Here is a 27,617-nt window from a genome sequence, read left to right as displayed (position 1 = left end):
GTTGCGGCGTTGATTTTCGTACGGTTAGGTGTCGGATACGTCAGGTGGTAGGGCTCATCGTGTGAGACAGACCAATTGGATGCGCAGTTCAAGGTTATTTTTTTTTTTGTTCCACCGGATTAGTGCTAAATTTCCTTGCAGATTATATGCGTTGAATTATAGTCACCATACTTTGATCTCGGGTTCTGGTGATTTGGAATTGTGATGGCATCTATATTCCTTCTAGCAACAATGTGTCTCAGTTCTGTTTTATGACTAGTTTGGTTAGCAGTTAGCCTTTCCACTTTGTCTAAAAATAATCGCATAATACCAATACATGGAAGGTATGGAGGATGCCCATTAGAGCATGGTGGCGTCTCATGGCAGGATGTTTGTGTGGGAGTTGAATTGGACTGAGAATGCGGGTAGAATCAGCCCCTTGACAGCACTGTGATGTTGGTCAACAAAATCTTGATAAAGAAAAGATAAGGATATTTAGATGCTAATGAATGTTCTGAGAAATTCTAGTTCTATAAAACTAAGTGGTGATCTTTAGGTGCTATCAAAATAACTTTTCCTCATATTAATCTATCACAAAGAAATTGTGGAACTTGCAGTTCCATTGAAGAAAATGATGTGGCTTTCTATTGAGATAAATGTTACTTTCTCTATAACTTAAGACGTTTTTTGACACTATGACAGTGTCAAGAAACTTCTTATATTAAGTTACGGAGTGAGTACCTGTTTAGCAGCTCTGAGGCTGAGGTAACTCAGGAAACTCTGAGATAAATTATGATTATTGACTTTGAAAGCTCCTGCATTTGAAAAAATAATTCTCGAGTTGAATTCTTGTAATTTTAGTCTGCAGGTTGAGTACTCTAGGTTGCATCCTTTTGTTATGGTATCTGAAATTTTGGGTGTTCCAGAATACATTCACAGCCAAGTTGCTGTTTAGTTTAATCTAGTTCTCCGAACACTAATTCGGAAGATAGCACCACATTCTTTTTATGTATTGGGAGGTTTGGTTGAACTGATATATTGCTAGTTCGATACATTTTTCACATAATTTGTCATGTTTGCTTGACAATGGGTTTTCTCAGGGGCGTGACACCTTTCAACACACACTATACTGTGGATTGCTACACTGCTGTGGTGTACAGCGAGATCATGTGTGCATATTTCTGCTGACTGTTTGAGGCAAGGCCCACATAGTAATAAACCAGAAGGCAGAAAGCAACTGTTACAAACTTATATCTCTTTTGGTACGTTTCAATTTATCTTGTGATGGAAAACTTTAGTTGGTTCAGGCTTCCATTCCTCCCCATGCAACACCCGCTCATTTAATCGCATTGGATATTTCAGCAGAAGAGCAATTGCCTGTTGTTACAATGAGTCCACGCCCACCTGGAGGTTCATTAAATCGTAAGAATTGTCCAAATGAGCCAACATCAATACCCAATCCTGCGAATTTTTGCCACCCGCAGTTTCCTCAGCATATGCAACTTTCACAACCGCCGTATGCCATGAATATCCCTTTCCACCAATACCCACAGCAACACCTATACCCACCGAATGTCCAGTACGTTGTTGTGCAACCACAATATGCTCCATACTCTTTACCACCACGGATGCCGCCTCCACCACCTGCTCTAGTTATGCCGTCCACGTCAGCGTCTGATTCAGGCACCCCACGTATGGAAACTCGTCAAGAAGAACAAGACATAGATATAGTCAATGATGAGACTGCTGAACCTGACCGGACTGCTAAGCGATTACACTGGACGGAAGAGGAGGACATAAGGCTGGTAAGATTGTTTGCTCCTTTTCTTTTCATGTTGTTAGGACATTCAAATGTTGTTTGAACCACTTTGTGCTGGAACTGTAGATACGTATTTGGCTGAATTGCCCGAAGATCAAGAAGTATGACGTGTACTGGGCGGATGTTATAGCAGCATACAACAGCAACACCCCTAAAGATAGGAGAAGGGAACCAGCACATTTGAGGTGTCATTGGCATAAGATGATCCCAAAGATTGCCCGCTTCGATGACTGCTGGTGCCAGGTCAAGGCAAAATATCCTAGTGGCCTGTCTGACAATATGCAGCTGATGGACAAAACATGGGTGATGTTCAATGCGGAAGCACGGGCGATGTATCTTGAGGAAGTAAAACGTCGTTTTGCTTATAACCACTGCTGGAAAGTTGTCTGGGACCAACCCAAATGGAAATCCTACATCTTGTCTTTGTCCTCCAGAAAAGCTAAGCTGTCTGAGTCTGGGGACTACACGTCATCCTCTGAAGATACTGAGGATGACCCTGAAAAAGAGACAAGCGAAGAAGGTAGCGTCACTGCGAAGGAGAAATATGAAGGTAAAGGTGAGGTGGAAAAAGATATTCAATGCTCACTGGATCTTCAGAACATGCTAAAGACTAATCCAGGGGAGATGACAGGGGTACAACTGCTGCACGCAGATCAAAATCTTGAACCTTCCAGCATAGAGCCGCCAGAAAGAAAGGACAATGAAGCATTAATATCAGAGAAGCAACCAGAATTGTTGGTGACTGCTGCTTCGTGGTACAATGAGTTTCTGCCTGGGAGTGAGGTGTTGGCTGGTAATTCGAAGTCCAGCGAGTTGCAACATGGGGGAGTATCGAGAGAAGATGAGCCTGAAAAAGGAACACTTAAACAGGGTTACAAGGCACTAGACCATGATAGAGCAACAGCCATGGAAAACCTTCCTGAAAAGGACGGTACACAAGTCTTCAAGAAGCCAGATCATGGGATAGCAGTGAGGGAAAATGTTCCTGAAAGCAAAACAGGTGCGCAAAGTTGCAAGGTGACAAAGCTCAAACGAAAACGCAATGGCAAGGCGTTGCCTTGTTCGTCTGAGGTGCAGGAGGACATCAAACGTGCAGTGGATCTTCAGACCATGCTTATGAAGGATCGGGAGAAGATGTCAGAGGTGCAGCTCCGTCTCTCGAAAGAGAAGCTTGAGTTGGCCAAACTGAAGCAACAGGAAGCAAAGGACAAGAAGGAAACAACGCTTTATGAGAAGTATTCAGAGCTGTTGATGGCTGACACCTCCAGGTTCAGCGACTTTCAAAAGGCAGAGTATGAGAAGGCGGTGAAGCGCATGGGCGAGACATTATTTGGTAGAGATGATAGCTAGCATTAATCGTTGATTTAGTAGGCTATATTAAACACTTGTGCTGAAGTGCTATCTTATGCAGCACTAATGTTGGAACATAGGTCGATGTTGTTATAACCTGTCGATTTAGCCTACTCCAAGTAACACCACATGTGTTGTTTATCCTTCATCAGCCCTTGTTTGATCCAGCTCTCACCTAGATTTCCAATGACCAACTCCCCAGTTCCTAAAACTGGAGGAAGAACATGATTTGATGGCTGATGGATCGAAGTTGAAGTTTGGAAGCATCACATTGCAAGTTCCTAAGGTGTGGCTGACAGAGTTTTAGCTTTTCATGCTGAACCGTTGCAAATAAATAGTGTTAATCCATCTGGGCCTGTTTATAGTCTTTATTATTTTTTGCGGGGAATATAGTCTTTGTTTTTGAGAAAGAAAATGATCGTTTTCTAGCTTAATGGCTCCAAAACGAAAAAGCATGGACCTTCCAAAACAATCTTTGCTCAGGGAAATAGAATTAGGTCATTTTTGAAAAAGCATGGACCATCCAAAACAATCTTTGTTCATGCTGGTCTCGGTTATTTTGCTCAACAACATGGTATTTCCTGATGCTTCCTATTCCGAACTTGTGACGAGTTAGAAGTAAAATCTCTAAACAAAACACGTATGGCTGTTCACGAGGAAAGGAAGAACACAACCTCTGGCTAAGCATGGTTTGATATTTCTCACGGCAATTGTAGTGAGACTGGAGGGTATTGGTTTGAATAATGGGATCCTTTTCTGAACTTGTGATGTGAATCTTGTTTACGACTTACGAAGACTTGGTCGCTTGGCACCACCAAAAAATGGTTTGTTTACTGTGCGGTGCGGCCTGCTTATCATTTGGAATGGACCCTCAAGTCTCACTGACGGTCGTCTTGATGAGAGATGGGCAGTTTAGTGATGAGGCAGATGGATAAAAGGAAATTGTGGAACATCATTGGAAAGCTAATGTGCTTCAGAAGATTATAGGTTCTGCATGACGTGTGACGTCTAACTGTTTGTTATTAAGTTATTAATAGAGTGAAACATCATGCTATCTCAGGTACGTGTACTATTTCTGGTGATGAAGATGAGGATATTTTCAATGCCTTAGTGTGTTGTATAAAGCGCACATGCATTACATATGGCTATTATGGATGTTTGGGAACTTCGGGATAAAGAGGCTTTTTTCAACTCTTAACTGGGATCGGTTGTTCGTTATGCTTGATAATATGAGCATCCCCCTGCGTTCAAAGATCTCTTTTTTTCTTTCGCGGAGCTTGGCATCTACAAAATGATACCAGGGTTTTTTTTTAATAAATTTTTTGAGAAGAGAGGGAGCTCATCTAGGTTTTCTGTTATTTTCTTTTGGGAAGTCATTAATCCTACTATGTCGACTATCAGGCTGCTACGCCTTCGGAGGGTAGTGGTAAGGGCTGTGATGGTTGAGTACCGGATTGATCCTCCACCTATGGTTAGTCATGATGTGTGGTTGCCTCCTCCTAATTACAATATGATTATTGTGGATGCTTGTTTTTTCTTTTCTTTTTTGCTGGTTGTGGCTCCGCTAGTGTGGTCAGTTGCTCGGTTGGCGAGACATTCCTTTCTGCATGGGATTTTATTCCTACATGTTAAGTGCAGAAGAAGCTGAACTCCGTGCGTGTCTGGCATACCTTTATAAACTGAAATCACTCTGCGCCGTCCATTCACTCTGGAAACTGATTGTTTATTTGTGTGCTACTCCCTCCGTTATTGAATACAAGTCTTTTTAGAGATTTCAATGTAAACTATATACAAAACAAAATGAGTGAATCTATACTTTAAAATACTTCTGTATTCATCTCTATGTTGTCCGTATTCAAATCTCTAAAAAGTCTTATATTTAGAACAGAGAAAATAGCATTTTCTTACAAATGAAGCTAAGCTTTCGACGGGTCCACGCCCCTTGATTTGAAGAAAGAAGTGTTTGCCATCACAAAGCTTTTGCAGAGCTTTAGCCAAACAAAGATTAAAAGGACATGCCAAGGGCATCTTCAAAGCGGACCCCCAATCCTTCACTCTATGTCCGAATCATAGTGTTCAGATCATTTTTGCCATCCAATGAGGACTTGCATATGTCTGATTAGCAGTCCGGACTTACTGATTTCGCTATCCTAGAAACAAACGTGGGAGGTATTGTCGGAGACCGGACATCCACTTGACCAATCAAAAGCCTCTGTGTGGTCCTCCTCTTCTTTCTCTCTTTCCATGTATGCCCCCCTCTCCTCTCTCTCCTTCCAACCGGACACCACATCATAAATCTCACCACATGCATGGTCCTCCTCTACTCTCTCTCCTTCCAACCGGACTAATTTGTGAATAGCTTTGGAAGACTCTCTCCAGCAGCATATCCGTAGATCACGTGTGGACATATACCAAAAATATTTACGGGTCAGTTTTGGGATGCCCTAACATGATTGCTCACGAGATTGCGAAATTCTGCTTTTTTGTTTAGATGGGTCGTTAGTAAATAGTGTCTAATCCTGCATGGTGGCTTCTAGTATAACGGACGATTGCAAGAATATTATCATCAATTAATATATGGGTTGTTTTTCGAAAATAAACATGAAAAGGACTTGAAAGGGATGATGGAGGATGTGCTACTTCTTCCGCTTGCTTATAGGTGTTTTTGCTTAAACAAGACTCACTGTGAAGCACAAGTAGCAAAGAATCGACGCAAGTCCATCCATCCACACAAGGCGTAATTAAACACCGTTGCATATTTCTTATAAAAGAAAGATTGAATGGGCTTTATGATGCGGCTACTCCACTTCTCCGCTTGTATGGAAGCAAGTAGATTCTTCAACTCCTCCGCCATGGAACGATGAGAGCAACCGGCACAATGGCAAAACGTGTTTCTGAGTGAACGAAAAATTCTCAATAACCGGCACAAATGGCAAAAAGCGTGTGGTTTTGCGCTGATGTGTGCGTGTCTATATTGTATTTGGCGTTTCCAAAACAAAAAAATAAGCATGAAAAAGTTTAATTTTTTTTTTTGCGGGTGAAAAAGTTTAATTACAAAGATGGGAAGTCAGCCATCCTCTAGAACAGGAAAGGAAGACCATCTGTCTTTCAAATTTCGACATCATTTCTGGTACGGTGCCCTTTTCTTCACCAACCGAAAGATGCAAGTACAAGATGGGGAGTCGCTCATGAGCAGCGGAAGAGAGCTCCACGGGGACCGTCTTTTCTCCTCTCTCGTCGCCCCTTCCAAGGTATCCCCGTTGCCTCTGTTTCTTGGTTCTATCCAGCAATTTTGGTTTGTTCCTATTGCTCGGTTGGGTCTCATCCATCTATATCCCTGTTCTTTGAGCTGCTCCTTAACTCCAGTAATTCTAAAAAGAATCCCTTCTTGTTTGGATGGACCGAATCTAGGCACTAGTGGTCATGTGTAATTAGGGTTTATGTAAATCCTAATTCATGTAAATCTAGGTACAGAATGTTGATTTCGTATATGGTGTTTAGGTAAATCTAGGCACTAGTGTTCATGTCATGTTCTACGGCGATAACACATTGGTGTTCATGTTTTTGGTTGGATCTGTACCACTGTAATACAAAAAGATTAGTCACAAGTTAGCCACCTGTTAATGGGAGAGGAAGGAGGATGAGTGGCCTTCTCTTTTCCTTTCACAAATTGGTCACAAGTTAAATGCAGCGTGGGTCTTCATTTGCCGACATTTGTTGACGTTAATTCTCTTTTCTTACTGGAACAGGCTGTCAAGGATTGTTCTATCTGTCTCGGAAGAATGTGTTCAGAGTGAATTCTTCTGAGGGCTGAGACTTATTTATTAAATTATTAACTTATTAACTTATATAAGGCCTTGCCTTCTATGGCTGCAATCCAGAAGCTTTATGAGGTCTGCAAAGTATCATTATTTGAAAAAGGGCCATCATCTCCTGAAGCCGTCGAAAATGCTCGTACTGTATTAGGTAAGAACTACATGGAGAATCAGCGGTAACCAAACTAAATGCCTTACTGTTGATTACTACATATACTGTGGTTGTGGATGTGTTTCTGCGCTGCTTGGAGAAGAACACAATGTGTCAATACTAAGTTTTTTACTGCTAATTAGATTAATATCTTAGTTATTGGATGTGTTCCCATGCTCTCCTGAATAAACAAAAACTTCAGACATAAGTGAGCAGAGGAGGTTGTGACGTTGCACCTATTTCACTTTTTCTGATGCTTCTGTAATCATAGCCTCATTCAACTTTGTTCTCTCATTTAAAGTAGCTTGAAACGTCCACCTCACATATGAACTGCTTTTTACTTTTGAATGCCCTGTTAGGTCTTTCTGACATTTTACCTCACCTGTGTCGACCATCATATAATTATATAATTATGTACACACTTGCTTGGCAGTAGGATTTTCATGAACTTTACCTTACACCTCGACAGATATGATCACACCTTCTGATGTTGGACTTGAGTGTGAAGCACAAGCTGTTCGTGTTTGGAGAAGACCACGGGCCTTGAATAGGAAAACAGTGCTCCATTCAAGCCCAGCGATCAGATATCGTCATATATATGAGTGCAAAAGCTTCTCTGTAAGCCACATCAACTACTTACCCACTGTCATGCTATTATTTGTATCTGCAACACTTATGTATTCCCTCCGTCCCAAAATTCTTGTCTTAAATTTGTCTAGATACGGATGTATCTAGTCACATTTTAGTGTTAGATACTTCCGTATCTAGACAAATGTAAGACAAGAATTTTGGGACGGAGGGAGTATTTGTTAGTCCTCCTTTATCTCTTGTGCTTTTTATTTGTTTTGAGGTTGCCCAATGTCCTTTCACATTGTCCCTGCAGATTGGAATATATTGCATACCAGCATCATCCATCATTCCACTGCATAACCATCCAGGCATGACTGTGCTCAGCAAACTTCTCTATGGTAAAGTGCATGTCAGAGCGTATGATTGGATCGATATAGACGAACCCGGTAACTTATCAAAAGGTAGGTCTTATCTTGATCACAGTTGATTTTGTTTTCTTTAGGTGTTCATACATGCATCATAGTTTTGAGATTGTACAATATTTTATGAGGAGTGTGCACTAGTTCTTTAACCTTGTAACACAAAAAATATGGTCCAGATACATCAAAAGCCCTAAGATGAATCTTACTGTTTCATTTCCTCAATACTTTTTGAGGTTATATCTGGTTTTTTATCCCCTCTGCTATAAGAAATTCTGCTAAATGTAATTTTCTTTGCCACTGCTGTCAGTACTGCATTTGTCTGTCTTGGACTTTGCTGTAGACCGAGAGTTCGTAAATGGAAACTCTTATTTTTCGTTAAGATGTCATAATCAGAAAATATCTGCGCTCAGCTCTGTTGATGTACTAAAGTATACATGATTATAATATCCAAATGTTTCCAACTGAAACACGCACGCACAACTGATTTCAAACTTGTTTGGTGCTGGCAGTCAGACCAGCCAAGGTTGTGAGGGATGGTGAAATATCTGCGCCTTGCGCGGCGATGGTGCTTCGTCCAACAGACGGTGGGAATGTCCATGCCCTGAAAGCCATCACTCCCTGTGCTATCTTGGACATCTTGTCGCCTCCTTACTCATCAAAGGATGGAAGGCATTGCTCCTACTTCCGGAGGCGCCGAAAATCAGCCCCATCGGGTCAGTGCTGTTATCTCCCTTGGACGAAGAACAACCATGCTTTATGGGACCATGATGTGGCTTCAGGATCTTAATTTCTTACATGTTTTCTATTGTTTCTCCAGGCATTTTATGGGACCGAACAAGGGAGTCTGAATTTGTCTGGCTGGAAGAATACCAGCCCTGTGACAGCTTTGTTATTAGAAGAGACCTGTACACAGGACCTACTTTGGACCTGTGAACTCATATTTCGTTGATACCGTGCTCGGCGCTATAGTTATGCTTGCCCTAACACTTTAAGTTATATATCAAGAAGCACACAGATACACATAATGCAGAAAGGTTGTTGTCTTTTGTTCTCTTTGAATTTTTATTTATAGGCACTCTTTGGGAATTTGATCTGATAAAACTATTGTAAGATGATGTTATTGTATATTTCAGGGTGTGTAACATGTTGGCAAAATATTTACATCTAACTATATGTACCAAGCATAAGGCGCTTTTGAGCCTTCCTCTCAATATGAACCTTCCTTGGAAATGCTGACAGGAATATTTTCAACATGTGTGTTGTATTCCTTGAGTTGTTTGCATTTTGGTGTCTTGACCTAACTACACACTGTGACCTGCCACCAACCTCAGATTTGACGCTCTGTTCATCTTATCAAAGCAGATTGTTCTTTTTCAATTGAAAGCGGTGTTCCTATCAATAGTGAGTAGTCTATGGGGACTTCGTAAATTTTAAACCTTAGTGAGTCCAACCTTCGGTTGTGTTGTGTAGTGTGTGTATGAATCTTCATTGTGTTCCCTAAAACATTGTTATCATTTATTGGTGTATTAAGCCAAAAAAAACATAGTGAGCCGCTTCACCCGAAATTCTTTTTGCCATTCGGATTTCATTCAGCAGACACAAAATCAAGTAGAGAAGTACAAGGGTAGAAAATAGGGAAAAAAGAAATGACAACTGATTCTAATAATATTGTATATTATTAAACATTATGCTGATGAAAGTCACTCTCCTCGTGAGTTTCAAATTGGAGAACAGGTTTATGTGAAGCTTCACCCTTATGCTCAACAAATTGTGGAAGCTTGCCCATATCCCAAACCTGCGTACAAGTATTTTGGTGGTCAACAAAGTGGAGTTAGTGGCTTATGAATTGGCTCTACCACTATCCAACAAAGTTCACCCAGTGTTTCGCGTGTCTTCGCTTGAAGCAACAAATACCAAATCATACACTAGTCTTCATTGATCTGCCATATCCAGCGGAGTTGGATATAACTGAAACCGTTCCATAAGCCATCTTGGATCGTCATCTGGTGAAAAATGGGCAATCCTCTCTGTTACAAGTGTTGATCAAGTGGTTCTATATGCCTGAAACATTAGCTACATGGGAGGACCATGACGTGATCAAAGCTCGTTTTCCGTTGGCTCCAGCTTGGGAGCAGGTTTCGTCAATCTGAATTCTCCTTCCCCCTTTCCTCTCTTCCCTCCCAAGCTTCTCTTTTTCTCTAGTGAAAGGATTGAGAAGAGGTGTCTAGAGGGGGGGGGGGGGTGATTAGACCCTCAACAAACAAAGTTGGCAGTTTTTAAGTTTTTCAAGTTGAGGTGGTAGATTAACACAATTTCAAGCATACATAATACAATTCAAGCAAGCATGCTATATGAGCAGCGGAAAATAAAGCATGCAACTTGCAAGAAAAGTAAAGGGATGGGATTGAAGTGTGCAAAACAAGTGGCGGAGCCAGAAAAATTCGATCGAGGGGGCCGAGTGATGGTGAATCGGGTTGGGGAGGGCCAAACCATTGAAAAGAAGACATTTAGCAACAACTAATGACTAATTTTACACTGTTCACAAGTAAATTATCAACAAATCTTGGATGTTAGGGGGGCCAGGGCCCCTGCTGGCACCCCCTGTCTCCGCCACTGGTGCAAACGCAATTGGAGACACGGAGATTTTTGGCATGGTTCCGATAGGTGTTGCTATCGTACATCCATGTTGATGGAGACTTAAACCCACGGAGGGTAACGGTTGCGCGAGTCCACGGAGGGCTCCACCCACGAAGGGTCCATGAAGAAGCAACCTTGTCTATCCCATCATGACCATCGCCCATGAAAGACTTGCCTCACTAGGGTAGATCTTCATGAAGTAGGCGATCTCCTTGCCCTTAAAAACTCCTTGGTTCAACTCCACAATCTTGATGGAGGCTCCCAAGTGACACCTAACCAATCTAGGAGACACCACTCTCCAAAAGGTAATAGATGGTGTGTTGTTGATGAACTCCTTGCTCTTGTGCTTCAAATGATAGTCTCCCCAACACTCAACTCTCTCACACAGATTTGGCTATGGTGGAAAGATGATTTGAGTGGAAAGCAACTTGGGAAAGGCTAGAGATCACGATTCATATGGTAGGATTGGAATATCTTGGTCTCAACACATGAGTAGGTGGTTCTCTCTCGAAAAATGAGTAGTGGAAGTGTAGGTATGTTCTGATGGCTTTCCTCGCGAATGAATAATGGGTGGAGGGGTATATATAACCTCCACACAAAATCTAGCCGTTACACACGGATTCCTAAACTCGATGGGACCGAATCAGCAAACTCTGTCAGACCGATTCAGGTCAAAATATGAACGTTAGAGTTTTTGGTGGGTCCGATATGGTCATCTCGGTGGGACCGATGTGCAGGGGTTAGGGTAAAACCTCAACTCGGTTTGACCGATTACTCAAACTCGGTGAGACCGATTTTGGTAATAAGCAAACAGAGGACTGATCAAGCAAACTCGGTGGGACCGATTGCACAAACTCGATGGGACCGATTTTGTTGCAATAGGTCACAAAGAATTTGCAAGTCCATCTCGGTGAGACCGAGATCCCATCGATGAGATCGAAGTGACTAGGGTTTGGCAGTGGCTGAATAAGATGAAACTCGGTGGCACCGGATAGACAAAGTTGGTGGGTCCGAGTTTGACATTTAGGTTTAGGACATATGTGGATGTGAGAAAGTGGCTGAGGGTTTTGGAGCATATCACTAAGCACTTTGAGCAAGCAAGCCATTAAGCAACACCTCATCCCCTTTTAATAGTATTGGCTTTCCTATGGACTCAATGTGATCTTGGATCACTAAAATAGAAAATCTAGAGTCTTGCGCTTTTGCCAATATTTGTCCTTAGCATCTTGAAGGGGTTCCACATTCTCTTGTCCATGTCCATGCCACTCCAACGTTGAACTTATCTGAGATATACTAGGTATAAGTATTAGTCCAACAAGTGATATGTTGTCATGAATTACCAAAATCACCCAGGGAGCACTTGTGCTTTTAATCTCCCTCTTTTTGATAATTGATGACAACATACATCAAAGCTTTAGATAAAGATATAAGGGAATGGCAAGTAAAGCTTTGGAAGGACATGCAACATGCATTGGCTCCCCCTACATGCATGCAATTATGTGATAATAGATCATAAGAGTATGAGAATGCATAAACATGTCAGAGCAAGCAATGAGTTACATCTGTCTTGGCTATATGCATCAGAGCAAATGATATAGATACTAGAAATATACCTTCATGTTCATGAGTCTCTCTTGCAAACAATATGTACCATAGCAAGAGATCTTCATGCACATGAGCGTGATGCATATACTTACCTTGTTGTCTTGAGCTAGCTTTGAAGAAGATGTACATATGTAAACAAGGTTAGATAAGACAAGAACATCTACCAGACAGAGCAAGAACTAAAGAACACAGGAATACCAAGACTGGGATGACATGTAGAGTGTGAGTACTAGGTACTCTATTTGGATATTGACATGTCCCAAAGAATAAAGATATGCAATGAATTCTACAGATTTTCTTCCCTTATATGTCTTTCTCCCCCTGAATCTGACATGGGATAATGGGAGCAGATAGGGTAGCAGAAAATCAGAGCAAACAAGAAAATAACCAGAGCAAGATAAAGTCATAACATATGCTATCATGTCTTTCCCCTCTTGAAGACATGAGACAACTTTCCTCTTAAGAATAAGAGCATTAGGAGAAGCTTTTATGTGCACATTCTCTCTTATGTGATAAGCTTTGATGTGCTCTCTCTCTCCCCCTTTGACATCAATATCCAAGAAGGGACTTCTAGAGCATGAGTCAAGTAGGTTTGGTCCTGGAGTCACATTTCAAAGCCACGTGTAATATTGATGCTGGTAGAGGACAAGTTTCAAAGAGTGGAGCTGGGACAAATATGCAGAATGCAAGTGGCATAGATTTTGTCTCTGGACTGAAATCGGTAGCACCGAGTGGTTGCAATCGGTGGCACCGAGTTGATTCGGTTCAGCCGAAGAAATCAATCCGTTGAGACCGAGTTCAACCCAGAGAGCAACTTCTTGTCTCCTTAGCTCACTAGGCAAATAAGATCTCACAAGGATATGCAAAGAATTAACCGAATGATTTGCAATTAATTGGATGCAGGGGAATGCAAAAAATAATAGAGAAAAGAAAATATATCTAGATGAAGTTTTTTTTTGAAAGGGGAACTAGCATGCATGAGACAAATGCAAGGGCTTAAAGAAACAACATAGAACTTCATCTAGAATTGGTCGGCGACAAAGTCACCTATGTTGGAGTATATTGACTTAGGAGTCAAGTGAAGACACTTGATTATAGGTCATACTCATCGTTTAAGCTCAAAAATGGGGTTGCCATTTTTTGTTTAATCATTTTGATGTATTCTCGTCTTGTTGAGTTGCTTTGACCCATGTCTTGGGGTTAAGGTTCTCTAAGATGGAATGACATACCTTGGGTGGTGGTGTTGAAATTGGTTATGTAGTTGAACTTGTGTAAGGTGCTCAAGTTGAAGTAGACCATCAAGAAATGGGAGCACCCCTTATAGTTGAAGTTCATCTTCCTACATGGATTAATCTTGCAAGGAAGAGCACTTATATCCAAAGTGACAATCATGAAATTTGATACCAAATGAAATTTTATATAAGGAGTTTGTCAAAGGATATATTGAATGGATTCGTGCTTCCTTGTCTTCATCCACCATTGTAGGGACTTGGAGATGTAGAGATTGCTTAAAGTGTGATTGAGCTGCAATCTCATAGAGTTGGGCTTATCCAAGTTCCTACAAGGGTTAGATAGCATGCAAGAGTACAAGAGTATCCAAGACATGTGATCATCATCATAAGAGAATGGTCAAGTATTAGTCATAGTAAGGCTCATGCCTTGCATGCATCCACATGGAGTTTCTACTGCAAATTTGAGGCATCAATGATGTTCAATTCACCTCGCAACCTGCAAAACACTTTCTCATCAAGTGGTTTAGTGAATATATCCGCCAATTGCTTGTCGGTATGAACATGCTTAAGTTTGATATCTCCCTTAGCAACATGATCTCGAATGAAATGATGACGAACTTCAATATGCTTAGTTCGAGAATGCTGCACGGGATTATGAGCAATCTTAATAGCACTCTCATTGTCGCAAAGCAATGGAACATGTTTCACATATATCCCATAATCTTTAAGAGTTTGGGTCATCCAAAGTAATTGAGCACAACATGAACCAGCGACAATATATTCTGCTTCGGCGATGGATAAGGATACTGAGTTTTGTTTCTTGGAGGACCAAGACACAAGAGATCTACCAAGAAATTGACAAGTACCCGAAGTGGACTTTCTATCAACCTTGCACCAGCATAGTCCGAGTCAGAGTAGCCAACAAGATCAAAAGAAGACCTCTTAGGATACCAAATGCCAAAATTTGGTGTATGTATTAAGTATCTCACTATCCTTTTCACAGCCTTAAGATGACACTTTTGAGGGCTGCTTGATATCGTGCACACATGCATACACTTAGCATGATATTGGGACGGGAGGCACAAAGGTATAACGATGAACCAATCATAGAGCGGTAAACCTTTTGGTCAACCGGTTTGCCATCCTTTGTCAAGTCAAGATGTCCACTAATAGGCGTGGGGGTATTCATACCTTTGCATTCTTGCATCTTGAACTTCTTGAATAAGTCCTTGGCATACTTCGTTTGAGAGATAAAGGTTCCCTCCTTAGTTTGCTTGATTTGCAAACCAAGAAAGAACTTGAGTTCACTCATCATAGACATCTCAAACTTCTCTAACATAAGCTTCCCAAACTTCTCACTAAAATGAGGGTTAGTTGATCCAAATATGATATCATCAACATAAATTTGGCACACAAAAATTCTCCATTAACCCTTTTGGTAAAGAGTGTAGAATCAATTTTACCAATTCCAAACCCTTTATCAAGAAGAAACTTAGTCAAGCATTTATACCAAGCTCTAGAAGCTTCCTTAAGACCATAAAGAGCTTTGTGAAGTTTGTAAACATGGTCGGGTTTCTTAGGATTAACAAAGCCGGGAGGTTGTTTAGCATAAACTTCCTCCTCAATTTCACCATTAAGAAAAGCACTTTTGATGTCCATTTGATATAGGTAATGTCATGATGATTGGCATAGGCAAGTAAGATGCGAATGGACTCAAGTCTAGCAACGGGGGGCATAAGTCTCATCATAGTCCATACCTTCGAATTGAGTGTAGCCTTGAGCAATGAGACGAGCCTTGTTGCGTACAACTTGTCCATCTTCATCTTGCTTCTTCCGAAACACCCATTTGGTTCCAATGACATTGTTCTTCTCATCGGGCTTTTCAACCAACGTCCATACTTGGTTCCTCTCAAAGTTGTGTAGCTCTTCGTGCATGGCATTTATCCAATCCGGACCTTCCAATGCTTCTTCAAACTTCATACGTTCAATGCTAGAAATGAATGAGTAATGTTCACAAAAGTTAGTCAAACGAGTTTTAGAGTGAGTAATTCTCCCGGTTTGAATGTCATCAAAGATTTGTTCGACGGGATGATATCTTGAGACTCTTGCTCAAACTCGTGATAGCTTTTGTTTGGGTCGGGATGGAACATCCTCTTCATTGTCTTGTTCTTCTCCTTGTCTTTCTTCGTTGTTGTTGGCGTGGTCGTTCTCCTGTGGAGGTGGAGAAGGAGGTCGTCGAGGTTCATCTTGTTGTACATCCTCGTTCTCATCGTCTTGACATGTCCCACTCGTGGATGCCTCCAAGTCAACTCGTGGTTCACCTTGGCGTGAGGTTGAGGCTTCCACTTGGACAGATGAGGTACTCTCCTTCACCTTCGTTGGGCGAATCTTGCCGATAGACAAGTCTTGAATTGCTTCTGAAGGATCTTTGTCACCTACATCAATTAGCAATTGCTCTACTTGTGAGTTGTTAGATTCATCAAACTTCACATCTACTGTCTCTTAAACCTTTCGGGTGAAATGTTGTAGACACGTTAAGTATGAGAGTTTGAGCCATAACCTAGTAGGAAACCTTCATGAGACTTAGGAGAAAATTTCGAACGACGATGCTTGTCAACAATGTAACACTTTGAGCCGAATACTCGGAAGTATCCAACTTGGGGTTTGTTACCGGTGAGGAGCTCGTATGCCGTCTTGCCAAGTAGCTTGTGAAGATATAGATGATTCGTTGCATGACAAGCTGTCTCAACCGCTTCTACCCAAAAGTGTTTTGGCATCTTGTACTCATCAAGCATCATTCTCGCCATTTCGATGAGCGTCCGGTTCTTCCTCTCAACAACTCCATTTTGTTGAGGTGTGTACGTAGCCGAAAGCTCATGTGAGATCCCTTTTTCGTCAAGAAAGGTGTCCACATTGGCGTTCTTGAACTCCGTTCCATTGTTGCTATGAACGTTCTTGATCTTCACTTCAAATTGGTTTTGGGACTTCCTAGCGAAGTTTTTGAAGATCTTTTGAACCTGCGATTTATCATCAAGAAAGAACACCCACGTAAATCTTGAAAAATCATCAACGATGACTGATAACCCACAAGTATAGGGGATCGCAACAGTTTTCGAGGATAGAGTATTCAAACCAAATTTATTGATTCGACACAAGGGGAGCCAAAGAATATTCTCAAGTATTAGCAGTTGAGTTGTCAATTCAACCACACTTGGATAACTTAGTATCTGCAGCAAAGTATTTAGTAGCAAAGTAGTATGATAGTAATGGTAATAGTGATAAAATTAACGGTAGCAGTTTTGTAGTAATTGTAACAGTAGCAACGGAAAAGTAAATAAGCAAGCACAATATGTGAAAAGCTCGTAGGCATTGGATCAGTGATGGATAATTATGTCGGATGTGATTCATCATGTAATAGTTATAACATAGGGTGACACAGAACTAGCTCCAGTTCATCAATATAATGTAGGCATGTATTCCGTATATAGTCATACGTGCTTATAGAAAAGAACTTGTATGACATCTTTTTTCCTACCCTCTCGTTTGCAGCGGGGTCCTAGTGAAAACTAAGGGATATTAAGGTCTCCTTTTAATAGAGTACCGGACCAAAGCATTAACACATAATGAATACATGAACTCCTCAAACTACGGTCATCACCGAGAAGTATCCCGATTATTGTCACTTCGGGGTTGTCGGATCATAACACATAATAGGTGACTATAGACTTGCAAGATAGGATCAAGAACTCACATATATTCATGAAAACATAATAGGTTCGGATCTGAAATCGTGGCACTCGGGCCCTAGTGACAAGCATTAAGCATGGCAAAGTCATAGCAACATCAATCTCAGAACATAGTGGATACTAGGGACAAAACCCTAACAAAACTAACTTGATTACATGGTAAATCTCATCCAACCCATCACCGTCCAGCAAGCCTACGATGGAATTACTCACGCGCGGCGGTGAGCATCATGAAATTGGTGATGGAGGATAGTTGATGATGACGACGACGATGAATTCCCCTCTCCGGAGCCCCGAACGGATTCCAGATCAGCCCTCCCAAGAGAGATTAGGGTTTGGCGGCAGCTCCGTATCGTAAAACGCAATGAAACTTCCTCTTTGATTTTTTTTCTCCGCGTAACGGAATATATGGAGTTGGAGTTGAGGTCGGTGGAGTAGCAAGGGGCCCACGAGGCAGGGGGCGCGCCCAGGGGGAGGGGGCGTGCCCCCACCCTCGTGGACAGGGTGTGGGCCCCCTGACGCTATTCCTTTTGCCAATATTTTTTATTAAATCTGAAAAGTTGCTCCGTGGATTTTCAGCTCATTCCGAGAACTTTTATTTCTGCACAAAAGTAACACCATGGCAGTTCTGCTGAAAACAGCGTCAGTCCAGGTTAGTTTCATTCAAATCATGCAAGTTAGAGTCCAAAACAAGGGAAAAAGTGTTTGGAAAAGTAGATACGTTGGAGACGTATCAACTCCCCAAGCTTAAACCTTTGCTTGTCCTCAAGCAATTCAATTGATAAATTGAAAGTGATAAAGAAAAACTTTTACAAACTCTATTTGCTCTTGTTGTTGTAAATATGTAAAGCCAACATTCAAGTTTTCAGCAAAGATTATGACTAACCATATTCACAATAACACTTAGGTCTCATATTTACTCATATCAATGGCATAATCAACTAGCGAGCAATAATAATAAAACTTGGATGACAACACTTTCTCAAAACAATCATAATATGATATAACAAGATGGTATCTCGCTAGCCCTTTCTGAGACCGCAAAACATAAATGCAGAGCACCTTTAAAGATCAAGGACTGACTAAACATTGTAATTCATGGTAAAAGAGAGATCCAGTCAGGTCATACCCAATATAAACAAATAGTAATGCATGCAAATGACAGTGTGCTCTCCAGCGGGTGCTTTTTAATAAGAAGGTGATGGCTCAACATAAAAGTAAATAGATAGGCCCTTCGTATAGGGAAGCACGGATTTGTAGAGGTGCCAGAGCTCGATTTTGAAAATAGAGGTGAATAACATTTTGAGCGGTATACTTTCACTATCAACGCAACAACTATGAGATCTCGATATCTTCCATGCTACACGCATTATAGGCAGTTCCCAAACAGAATGATAAAAGTTTATACTCCCCTCCACCAACAAGCACACTCCACGGCCATCCGAAACAACGGGGTACCTTCCATACCAACAATAGTCCTGGGGGAGTTTTCTTTTAGTTATTTTGATTTGCTTTGATCTTTTTGATCATGGGACTGGGCATCCCAGTTACCAGCCATTTTCTCGTGAATGAGGAGCGGAGTCCACTCCTCTTGAGAATAACCCGCCTAGCATGGAAGATACAAACATCCCTAGTTGATACATGAGCTGCTCGAGCATACAAAACAGAATTGCATTTGAAGGTTTGGAGTTTGGCACATACAAATTTACTTGGAATGGCAGGTAGATACCGCATATAGGAAGGTATGATGGACTCATATGGAATAACTTTGGGGTTTATGGAGTTTGGATGCACAAGCAGTATTCCCGCTTAGTACATGTGAAGGCTAGCAAAAGACTAGGAAGCGACCAACTAAGAGAGCGACAACAGTCATGAACATGCATCAAAATTAATCAACACCGAGCGCAAGCATGAGTAGGATATAATCCACCATGAACATAAATATCGTGAAGGCTATGTTGATTTTATTTCAATTACATGCATGAACATGTGCCAAGTCGAGTCACTCTATTCATTTAAAGGAGGATAGAACCCTATCATACCACATCACAACCATTTTAATAGCATGTTGGCACGCAAGGTAAACCATTATAAGCTCCTAGCTAATTAAGCATGGCATAAGTAACTATAATCTCTAATTGTCATTGCAAACATGTTTATTCATAATAGGCTGAATCGGGAATGATGAACTCATCATATTTACAAAAACAAGAGAGGTCGAGTTCATACAAGCTTCTCTTATCTCAATCAATCCATCATATATCGCCATTATTGCCTTTCACTTGCATGACCGAACGGTGTGTATAATAATAATAGTGCACGTGCATTGGACTAAGCTAGAATCTGCAAGCATTCAATTCAAGGGTGAAGACAAGGTAATATGGGCTCTAAATTAAATCAACAATCATGCATGTAAGAGCCACTAAGCATTTTCATTATGGTCTTCTCCTATCGACCCCCAAAGAAAAGAAAAGAAATAAAACTATTTACACGGGAAAGCTCCCAACAAGCAAAAGAAGAACGATAAATCTTTTTGGGTTTTCTTTTAATTACTACTACAAGCATGGAAATTAGACTAACTAATTTTTTTGATTTTTCTTAAGGTTTATCAAACACACAAGAAGAAAAATAGAAAAAGAAATTAAACTAGCATGGATAATACAATGAAAGAGTATGAGTACCGACAACTAGAATAATGTGTGAACATGAATATAAAGTCAGTGAGAAATACATACTCCCCCAAGCTTAGGCTTTTGGCCTAAGTTGGTTTATGCCCAACGACCGTGGCTACTCTCCCCGGTGTACTGAGGAGTGTCTGTTGGAAATATGCCCTAGAGGCAATAATAAAATGGTTATTATTATATTTCCTTGTTCATGATAATTTTCTATTGTTCATGCTATAATTGTATTAATTGGAAACCGTAATACATGTGTGAATACATAGACCACAACATGTCCCTAGTGAGCCTCTAGTTGACTAGCTCGTTGATCTATAGATGGTTATGGTTTCCTGACCATGGACATTGGATGTCATTGATAATGGGATCACATCATTAGGAGAATGATGTGATGGACAAGACCCAATCCTAAGCATAGCATAAGATCGTGTAGTTCACTTGCTAAAGCTTTTCTAATGTCAAAGTATCATTTCCTTAGACCATGAGATTGTGCAACTCCCGGATACCGTAGGAATGCTTTGGGTGTACCAAACGTCACAACGTAAATGGGTGGCTATAAAGGTGCACTACAGGTATCTCCGAAAGTGTCTGTTGGGTTGGCATGAATCGAGACTGGGATTTGTCACTCCGTATGACGGAGAGGTATCTCTGGGCCCAGTCGGTAATGCATCATCATAACGAGCTCAATGTGACTAAGTAGTTAGTCACGGGATCATGCATTATGGAACGAGTAAAGAGACTTGCCGGTAACGAGATTGAACAAGGTATAGGGATACCGCCGATCGAATCTCAGGCAAGTAACATGCCAATGGACAAAGGGAATTGTATACGGGATTGATTGAATCCTCGACATCGTGGTTCATCTGATGAGATCATCGTGGAACATGTGGGAGCCAACATGGGTATCCAGATCCCGCTGTTGGTTATTGGCCGGAGAACGTCTCGGTCATGTCTGCATGGTTCCCGAACCCGTAGGGTCTACACACTTAAAGTTCGGTGACGCTAGAGTTGTTATGGGTAGGGATGGCAATGGGTACCCATTACCCATGTACCCTGCGGGTAAAAACCCTATTAGGGTAAGGGTATGAGACAAAAAATTACCCATGGGTATATAAATAGGGAAAAGTTAAACCCATCGGGGTAGAGCGGGTACGGGTATGGGATTGTATAACCCATACCCACATACCCATGTACCCATATAAAATCTGTATGAACTCAAAATTATCTCTAAACTTTGTCATAAATTTGTGAACTCAAAATGTATGACTTATGTGAAGATGTTTCAATGTATTGTTATTCAAGAGAAAGTGATGTTGTTTATTAAGTATGGTGTTGTTTATGATGTGTTGTTGTTTAAAAGTGTGTCTTGTTGCATAATATGTTGTTTGTTTATAGATTATAATTATATGTTGTCGATTATGACTACTAGTTGGTCAAACTGATGCTTTGCAAATGTGGGTAATTTTACCCGCGGGTGCCCATCTACCCTGTCGGGTAACGGGCATGGGAAAAAATTGTACCCATTGACGGGTATGGGTAAGCGTGATGGGTAAGCTAGGAGCGGACGGGTAAGGGTATGGGGTAGCTCCACCCATACCCAAACCCTGCAGGTGCCATCCCTAGTTATGGGAAATAGTATGTGGTTACCGAAGGTAGTTCGGAGTCACGGATGTGATCCTGGACATCACGAGGAGTTCCGGAATGGTCCAATGGTGAAGATCGATATATTGGACGAAGGGTATTGGAGTCTGGAAGTGTTCCGGGGGTACCAGGCTATGGCCAGCATGACCGAAAGGTGTTTCAGGAGCCCCGACAAGTGTTGGAGGGCCTCATGGGCCAAAGGGGAAGGGGCAAACCAGCCCACTAAGGGGTGGTGCGCCCCCCACACCCTTTACCACGTTATTTGGGGAGGTGGAGCGCCTCCACCTGGCTTGGGAGGCAATCCTCCACCTGCTTGGCTTGGGGGGCAAGTCTCCCTAGGATTTTCCCTAGGGAGATCCAATCTGCTTGACCGCCGCCCCCTAGGGAAAACCCTAGGGCGCCTCCCCCTCTCCCCTTGCCCCTATATATAGTGGAGGGGTGGGAGGGCAGCCGCACCCTTCCCCTTGCACAGCCCTCTCCATCCTCCAACACCTCCTCCTCCTCCGTAGTGCTTGGCGAAGCCCTGCTGGAGAACCACGAGCTCCACCACCACCACGCTGTTGTGTTGCCGGAGTTCTCCCTCAACTTCTCCTCTCCCCTTGATGGATCAAGAAGGAGGAGACGTCCCCGGGTTGTACGTGTGTTGAACGCGGAGGCACCGTCCGTTCGGCGCTAGATCGGATCTTCCGCGATTTGAATCGCCACGAGTACGACTCCATCAACCGCGTTCTTGTAATGTTTCCGCTTAGCGATCTTCAAGGGTATGAAGATGCTCATCCTCTCCCTCTCTTGTTGCTAGAATCTCCATAGATTGATCTTGGTGATGCGTAGAATTTTTTTGAATTTCTGCTACGTTCCCCAACAGTGTCATCGTATTGCCACTGGCTGGCGATCTCTTCTGGATCCCACGATAAGATGATGGACAATAAGGGTCCAGTGGTGGTTCCGGCTCAGGCTCTGGAGCTGATGTCTGGCCTCAGTGCGCGTAAACAGCCTCCGGCGAAACGAGGTAATAGCCTGCAGTTAAATCAAACAAAGAAGGCGCAGGCAAGATAATAGTCTCATTGTGTTTCTTATTAGATCTTAGGTTATACAGAAGCATCTTATCATCATTGTTAACAAGAAACTTATGTGCTACCATGCTCTTATAATTTAGAAAGGTAGGAGGCAGCAGTTTTTCCTCTTTCTCATAATGCCTAATAGGTATCTCGAAATATTTAGCAAGGCGTGCAGCATAGATACCTCCGAAAATGGGGCCCTTTGTATGGTTCAGACTTAATCGTTTAGCAATAACGGCACCCATACTAAAAATGTTATCGCCAAATAAGGCATGGAAAAGTATAATAATCTAAGGAACACTGAGGTTTCCATAGTTTCCGCGACCAATTAAGCATCGACTAGCAAATATGGCAAAGTAGCGTAAAACAGGAAAGTGTATGCTAGTTATTCTTGCATCGGAAACCTTCCTCGATTCCCCTACAGTAATAGTATCAATAAAACCATCCACATATTTACGATGTGGTTCCTCTAAGCCGCCCTCAAAGGGAATTCTACAAACCGCGCAAAAATTACGTAATGACATCTCCTTAGTCTCATCATATAAGTGAAAAGCTACTAAAGGAGGTGAATTCTTAGGATAATAGTAAAAGTTTTGCACAAAAGTATTGGTGAGTAAGAGATACCGTTCAACTTGGTCGTGGAGGAAGTCGGTGAGGCCCGCATTATCAGCCAAAGAATTGAAGTCTTCATAAATTCCGGCTGCTCAAGAAATCATCACAAAGCCACTCACACGGCCGTACTTCCGCTACACGAGGAAGATTATACTTGGCATTTTCTTTCCCCTTAGCTTGTTTGTCCCTGGAGCCTTGGCTAGAAGAGCCCCTTAAGAACAATCTCTTCACCTTTTTCTGAAAATTTCTGAAATTTTTAGTAACTTCAAAATAAAAGTGAATCAAACTCAACAAAATTGATAGCAACTACTCCCACAAGTGCCTAGGGCATATATCATGCATTAGAATTACTTGGGACCTCATAAATTTGACATGCAAGCTCAAGAACAGGGTCACATAGGCAGCAAAAATTTGCAATGAATAAAGCACTAGAACAAAAACTAATTGGACCAATGGAGGAGTCACATACCAAGCAACAATCTCAAAGCAGTTTTGTGAATGGAGTTTTGAGCAAGGAGATCGAAAATCGCAGCAAAACGAGCTAGAACTCGTGCTTGAGCTGGATGAGGATTTTTTTGGGAAGAAGATGGAGTGTATGGGTGCGGGAATAAGTGGAGGGGGGCACCATGGGCCCACGAGGCAGGGGGCGTGCCCTGGACCCTCGTGGCTAGGTGCTTGCCCCCCTGTTGTGTTCTCAGTGCCTAAAATCCTCAAATATTCCATAAAAATCATACTAAATTTGCAGGGCATTTAGAGCACTTTTATTTTCGGGTCATTTTTTATTGCTTGGATAATTCAGAAAACAGATAAATAATACTATTTTAGCTTTATTTATTCTAAATAACAGAAAGTAAAAAGAGGGTACAGAAGGTTGTGCCTTCTAGTTTCATCCATCTCATGATCATCAAAAGGAATCCACTAACAAGGTTGATCAAGTCTTGTTAACAAACTCATTCTGAATAACATGGAACCGGATAAATTTCGAATAACACTAGGTTACCTCAACGGGGATATGAACATCCCCAACAATAAGAATATCATATTTTTTCTTGACAGTAGGAAGGGGAAATTCAAAACCTCCAATAATGATAGTTGTAATTTTTCCAATAGAATTGATGCTATGAACTTGAGGTTGTTTCGTCGGGAAGTGTACCGTATGCTCATTACCATTAACATGAAAAGTGACATTGCCTTTGTTGCAATCAATAACAGCCCCTGTAGTATTCAAAAAGGGTCTACCAAGGATAATCGACATACTATCGTCCTCGGGAATATCAAGAATAACAAAGTCCGTTAAGATAGTGACATTTTCAACCCAACAGGCACATCCCACAAATACCGACAGGTATAGCAGTTGATTTATCGGCCATTTGCAAAGATATTTCAGTAGGTGTCAACTTATTCAATTCAAGTCTATGATATAAAGAGAGAGGCATAACACTAACACCGGCTCCAAGATCACATAAAGCATTTTTAACATAATTTATTTTAATGGAGCATGGTATAGTTGGTACCCCTGGATCTCCAAGTTTTTTTGGTATTCCACCCTTAAAAGTATAATTAGCAAGCATGGTGGAAATTTCAGCTTCTGGTATCTTTGTTTTATTTCTAATGATATCCTTCATGTATTTAGCATAAGGGTTTACTTTAAGCATATCAGTTAAGCGCATACGTAAGAAGATAGGTCTAATCATTTCAGCAAAGCGCTCAAAATCCTCATCATCCTTTTTCTTGGATGGCTTAGGAGGAAAAGGCATGGGTTTTAGAACCCATGGTTCTCTTTCTTTGCCATGCTTCCTAGCAACAAAATCTCTTTTATCATAACGTTGATTCTTTGATTGTGGGTTATCAAGATCAACAACAGGTTCAATCTCTACACCATTATTATTGCTAGGTTGAGCATCAACATGAACATTATCATTAACATTATCACTAGGTTCATGTTCATCATCTGATTGTGTTTCAGCATCAGAAATAGAAATATCATCGGGATTCTCAGGTGTGTCTACAATAGGTTCACTAGAAGCATGCAAAGTCCTATCATCTTTCTTTTTCTTCTTTTTAGTAGGACAGGGTGCATCTAAATTATTTCTCTGAGAATCCTACTCGATTCTCTTAGGGTGGCCTTCAGGATACAAAGGTTCCCGAGTCATTCTACCAGTTCTAGTAGTCACTCTAACAGCAAAATCATGTTTATTATTTAATTCATCGAGCAAATCATTTTGAGCTTTAAGTACTTGTTCAACTTGAGTGGTAACCATAGAAGCATATTTTTTGATGAGTACTTGTTCACCTTTAACTCTAGCCATATAATCACTCAAGCGTTCTATCATGAAAGCATTATACTTTAATTCTCTACCAACATAAGCATTAAAACTTTCTTGTCTATCCATAAAGTCATCAAATTCATCTAAACATTGGTTATGAAATTTAGTAGACGGGATTTCAACTTTATCATATCTATAGAGAGAATTTACCTTTACTACCTGTGTCGGGTTATCAAGACAATATGTTTCTTCGACAGGCCGTATATTAAGACCATGTATTTCTTCAATAGGAGGTAAATTCTTAACATCTTTAGTTTTAATACCTTTTTCTTTCATTGATCTCTTTGCCTCTTCCATATCTTCAGGACTGAGAAATAGAACACCCCTCTTCTTCGGAGTTGGTTTAGGAAGAGGCTCAGGAGCAGGTTCAGGAGTTGGCTTAGGAAGAGTCCAATTATTTTCATTAGTCAACATATTATTCAATAACAATTCAACTTGGTCGAATGTTCTTTCCCTGAAAACACAACCAACACAACTATCCAAGTGGTCCTTGGAAGCATCGGTTAGTCCATTATAAAAGATATCAAGTATTTAATTTTTCTTAAGAGGATGATCGGGCAAAGCATTAAGTAATCGGAGAAGCCTCCCCCGAGCTTGTGGGAGACTCTATTCTTCGATTTGCACAAAATTATATATTTCCCGTAAGGCAGCTTATTTCTTATGAGCAGGGAAATATTTAGGAGAGAAGTAATAAATCATATCCTGGGGACTACGCACACATCCAGGATCAAGAGAATTAAACCAAGTTTAAACATCACCCTTTAATGAGAACGGAAATATCTTAAGGATATAATAATAGCGAGATTTCTCATCATTAGTAAACAGGGTATCTATATCATTCAACTTGGTAAGATGTGCCACAACAGTTTTAGATCATAGCCATAAAAAGGATCAGATTCAACCAAAGCAATTATCTCAGGATCAATAGAGAATTCATAATCCTTATCAGTAACAAAGATAGGTGAAGTAGCAAAAGCGGGGTCATATTTCATTCTAGCATTCAGAGTTTTCTGTTTAAGTTTAGCTAGTAATTTCTTAAGATTAGATCTATCATTGCAAGCAAGAAGATCTCTAGCAGTTTCTTCATCCATAACATAACCCTCAGGAACAACAGGCAATTCATACTTAGGGGGAGAACCTTCATCATCACTATCATTAATGATTTCATCTTCAATAATTTCATTCTCTCTAACCCTAGCAAGTTGTTCATCAAGATATTCACCTAATGGCATAGTAGTATCAAGCATAGAAGTAGTTTCATCATAAGTATCATGCATAGCAGAAGTGGCATCATCAATAACATGCGACATATCAGAATTCATGGCAGTAGCAGGTTTAGGTGTCGCAAGCTTACACAAAACGGAAGGAGAATCTAGTGTAGAGCTAGATGGCAGTTCCTTACCTCCCCTCGTAGTTGAGGGAAAAATATTAGTTCTTTCATCTTTCAAGTTACTCATAGTGACCAGCAGATATAAATCCCAAGTGACTCAAAGAATAGAGCTATGCTCCTCGGCAACGGCGCCAGAAAATAGTCTTGATAACCCACAAGTATAGGGGATCGCAACAGTTTTCGAGGGTAGAGTATTCAACCCAAATTTATTGATTCGACACAAGGGGAGTCAAAGAATATTCTCAAGTATTAGCAGTTGAGTTGTCAATTCAACCACACCTAGATAACTTAGTATCTGCAGCAAAGTATTTAGTAGCAAAGTAGTATGATAGTAATGGTAATAGTGATAAAGTAACGGTAACAGTTTTATAGTAATTGTAACAGTAGCAACGGAAAAGTAAATAAGCGAGCACAATATGTGAAAAGCACGTAGGCATTGGATCAGTGATGGATAATTATGTCGGATGCGATTCATCATGTAATAGTTATAACATAGGGTGACACAAAACTAGCTCCAGTTCAGCAATGTAATGTAGGCATGTATTCCGAATATAGTCATACATGCTTATGGAAAAGAACTTGCAT

General features: G+C 41.1%; 2 protein-coding genes across 2 annotated transcripts; both read left to right on the top strand.

The window, feature by feature from the left end:
• The first annotated feature begins 857 nt into the window (after positions 1-857).
• LOC119308821 lies at positions 858-3,309 on the top strand. Its single transcript, XM_037584981.1, has 3 exons — positions 858-1,241; positions 1,342-1,784; positions 1,865-3,309. The coding sequence occupies exons 2-3, from the start codon at positions 1,368-1,370 to the stop codon at positions 3,146-3,148; spliced, it is 1,701 nt and encodes a 566-aa protein (XP_037440878.1). The 5' UTR covers positions 858-1,241; positions 1,342-1,367; the 3' UTR covers positions 3,149-3,309.
• A 2,987-nt stretch (positions 3,310-6,296) lies between these two features.
• Positions 6,297-9,350, top strand: LOC119308820 (plant cysteine oxidase 4-like). Its single transcript, XM_037584980.1, has 6 exons — positions 6,297-6,399; positions 6,898-7,114; positions 7,584-7,732; positions 7,998-8,145; positions 8,616-8,819; positions 8,924-9,350. The coding sequence occupies exons 2-6, from the start codon at positions 7,015-7,017 to the stop codon at positions 9,037-9,039; spliced, it is 717 nt and encodes a 238-aa protein (XP_037440877.1). The 5' UTR covers positions 6,297-6,399; positions 6,898-7,014; the 3' UTR covers positions 9,040-9,350.
• Positions 9,351-27,617: the final 18,267 nt, after the last annotated feature.

The sequence above is a fragment of the Triticum dicoccoides genome, chromosome 5B (genome assembly GCF_002162155.2).
Source record: "Triticum dicoccoides isolate Atlit2015 ecotype Zavitan chromosome 5B, WEW_v2.0, whole genome shotgun sequence".
Classification (NCBI taxonomy): Eukaryota; Viridiplantae; Streptophyta; class Magnoliopsida; order Poales; family Poaceae; genus Triticum; species Triticum dicoccoides.
Note: the sequence above shows the minus strand (reverse complement) of the source record. Positions and strands in the feature narration are given on the sequence as shown.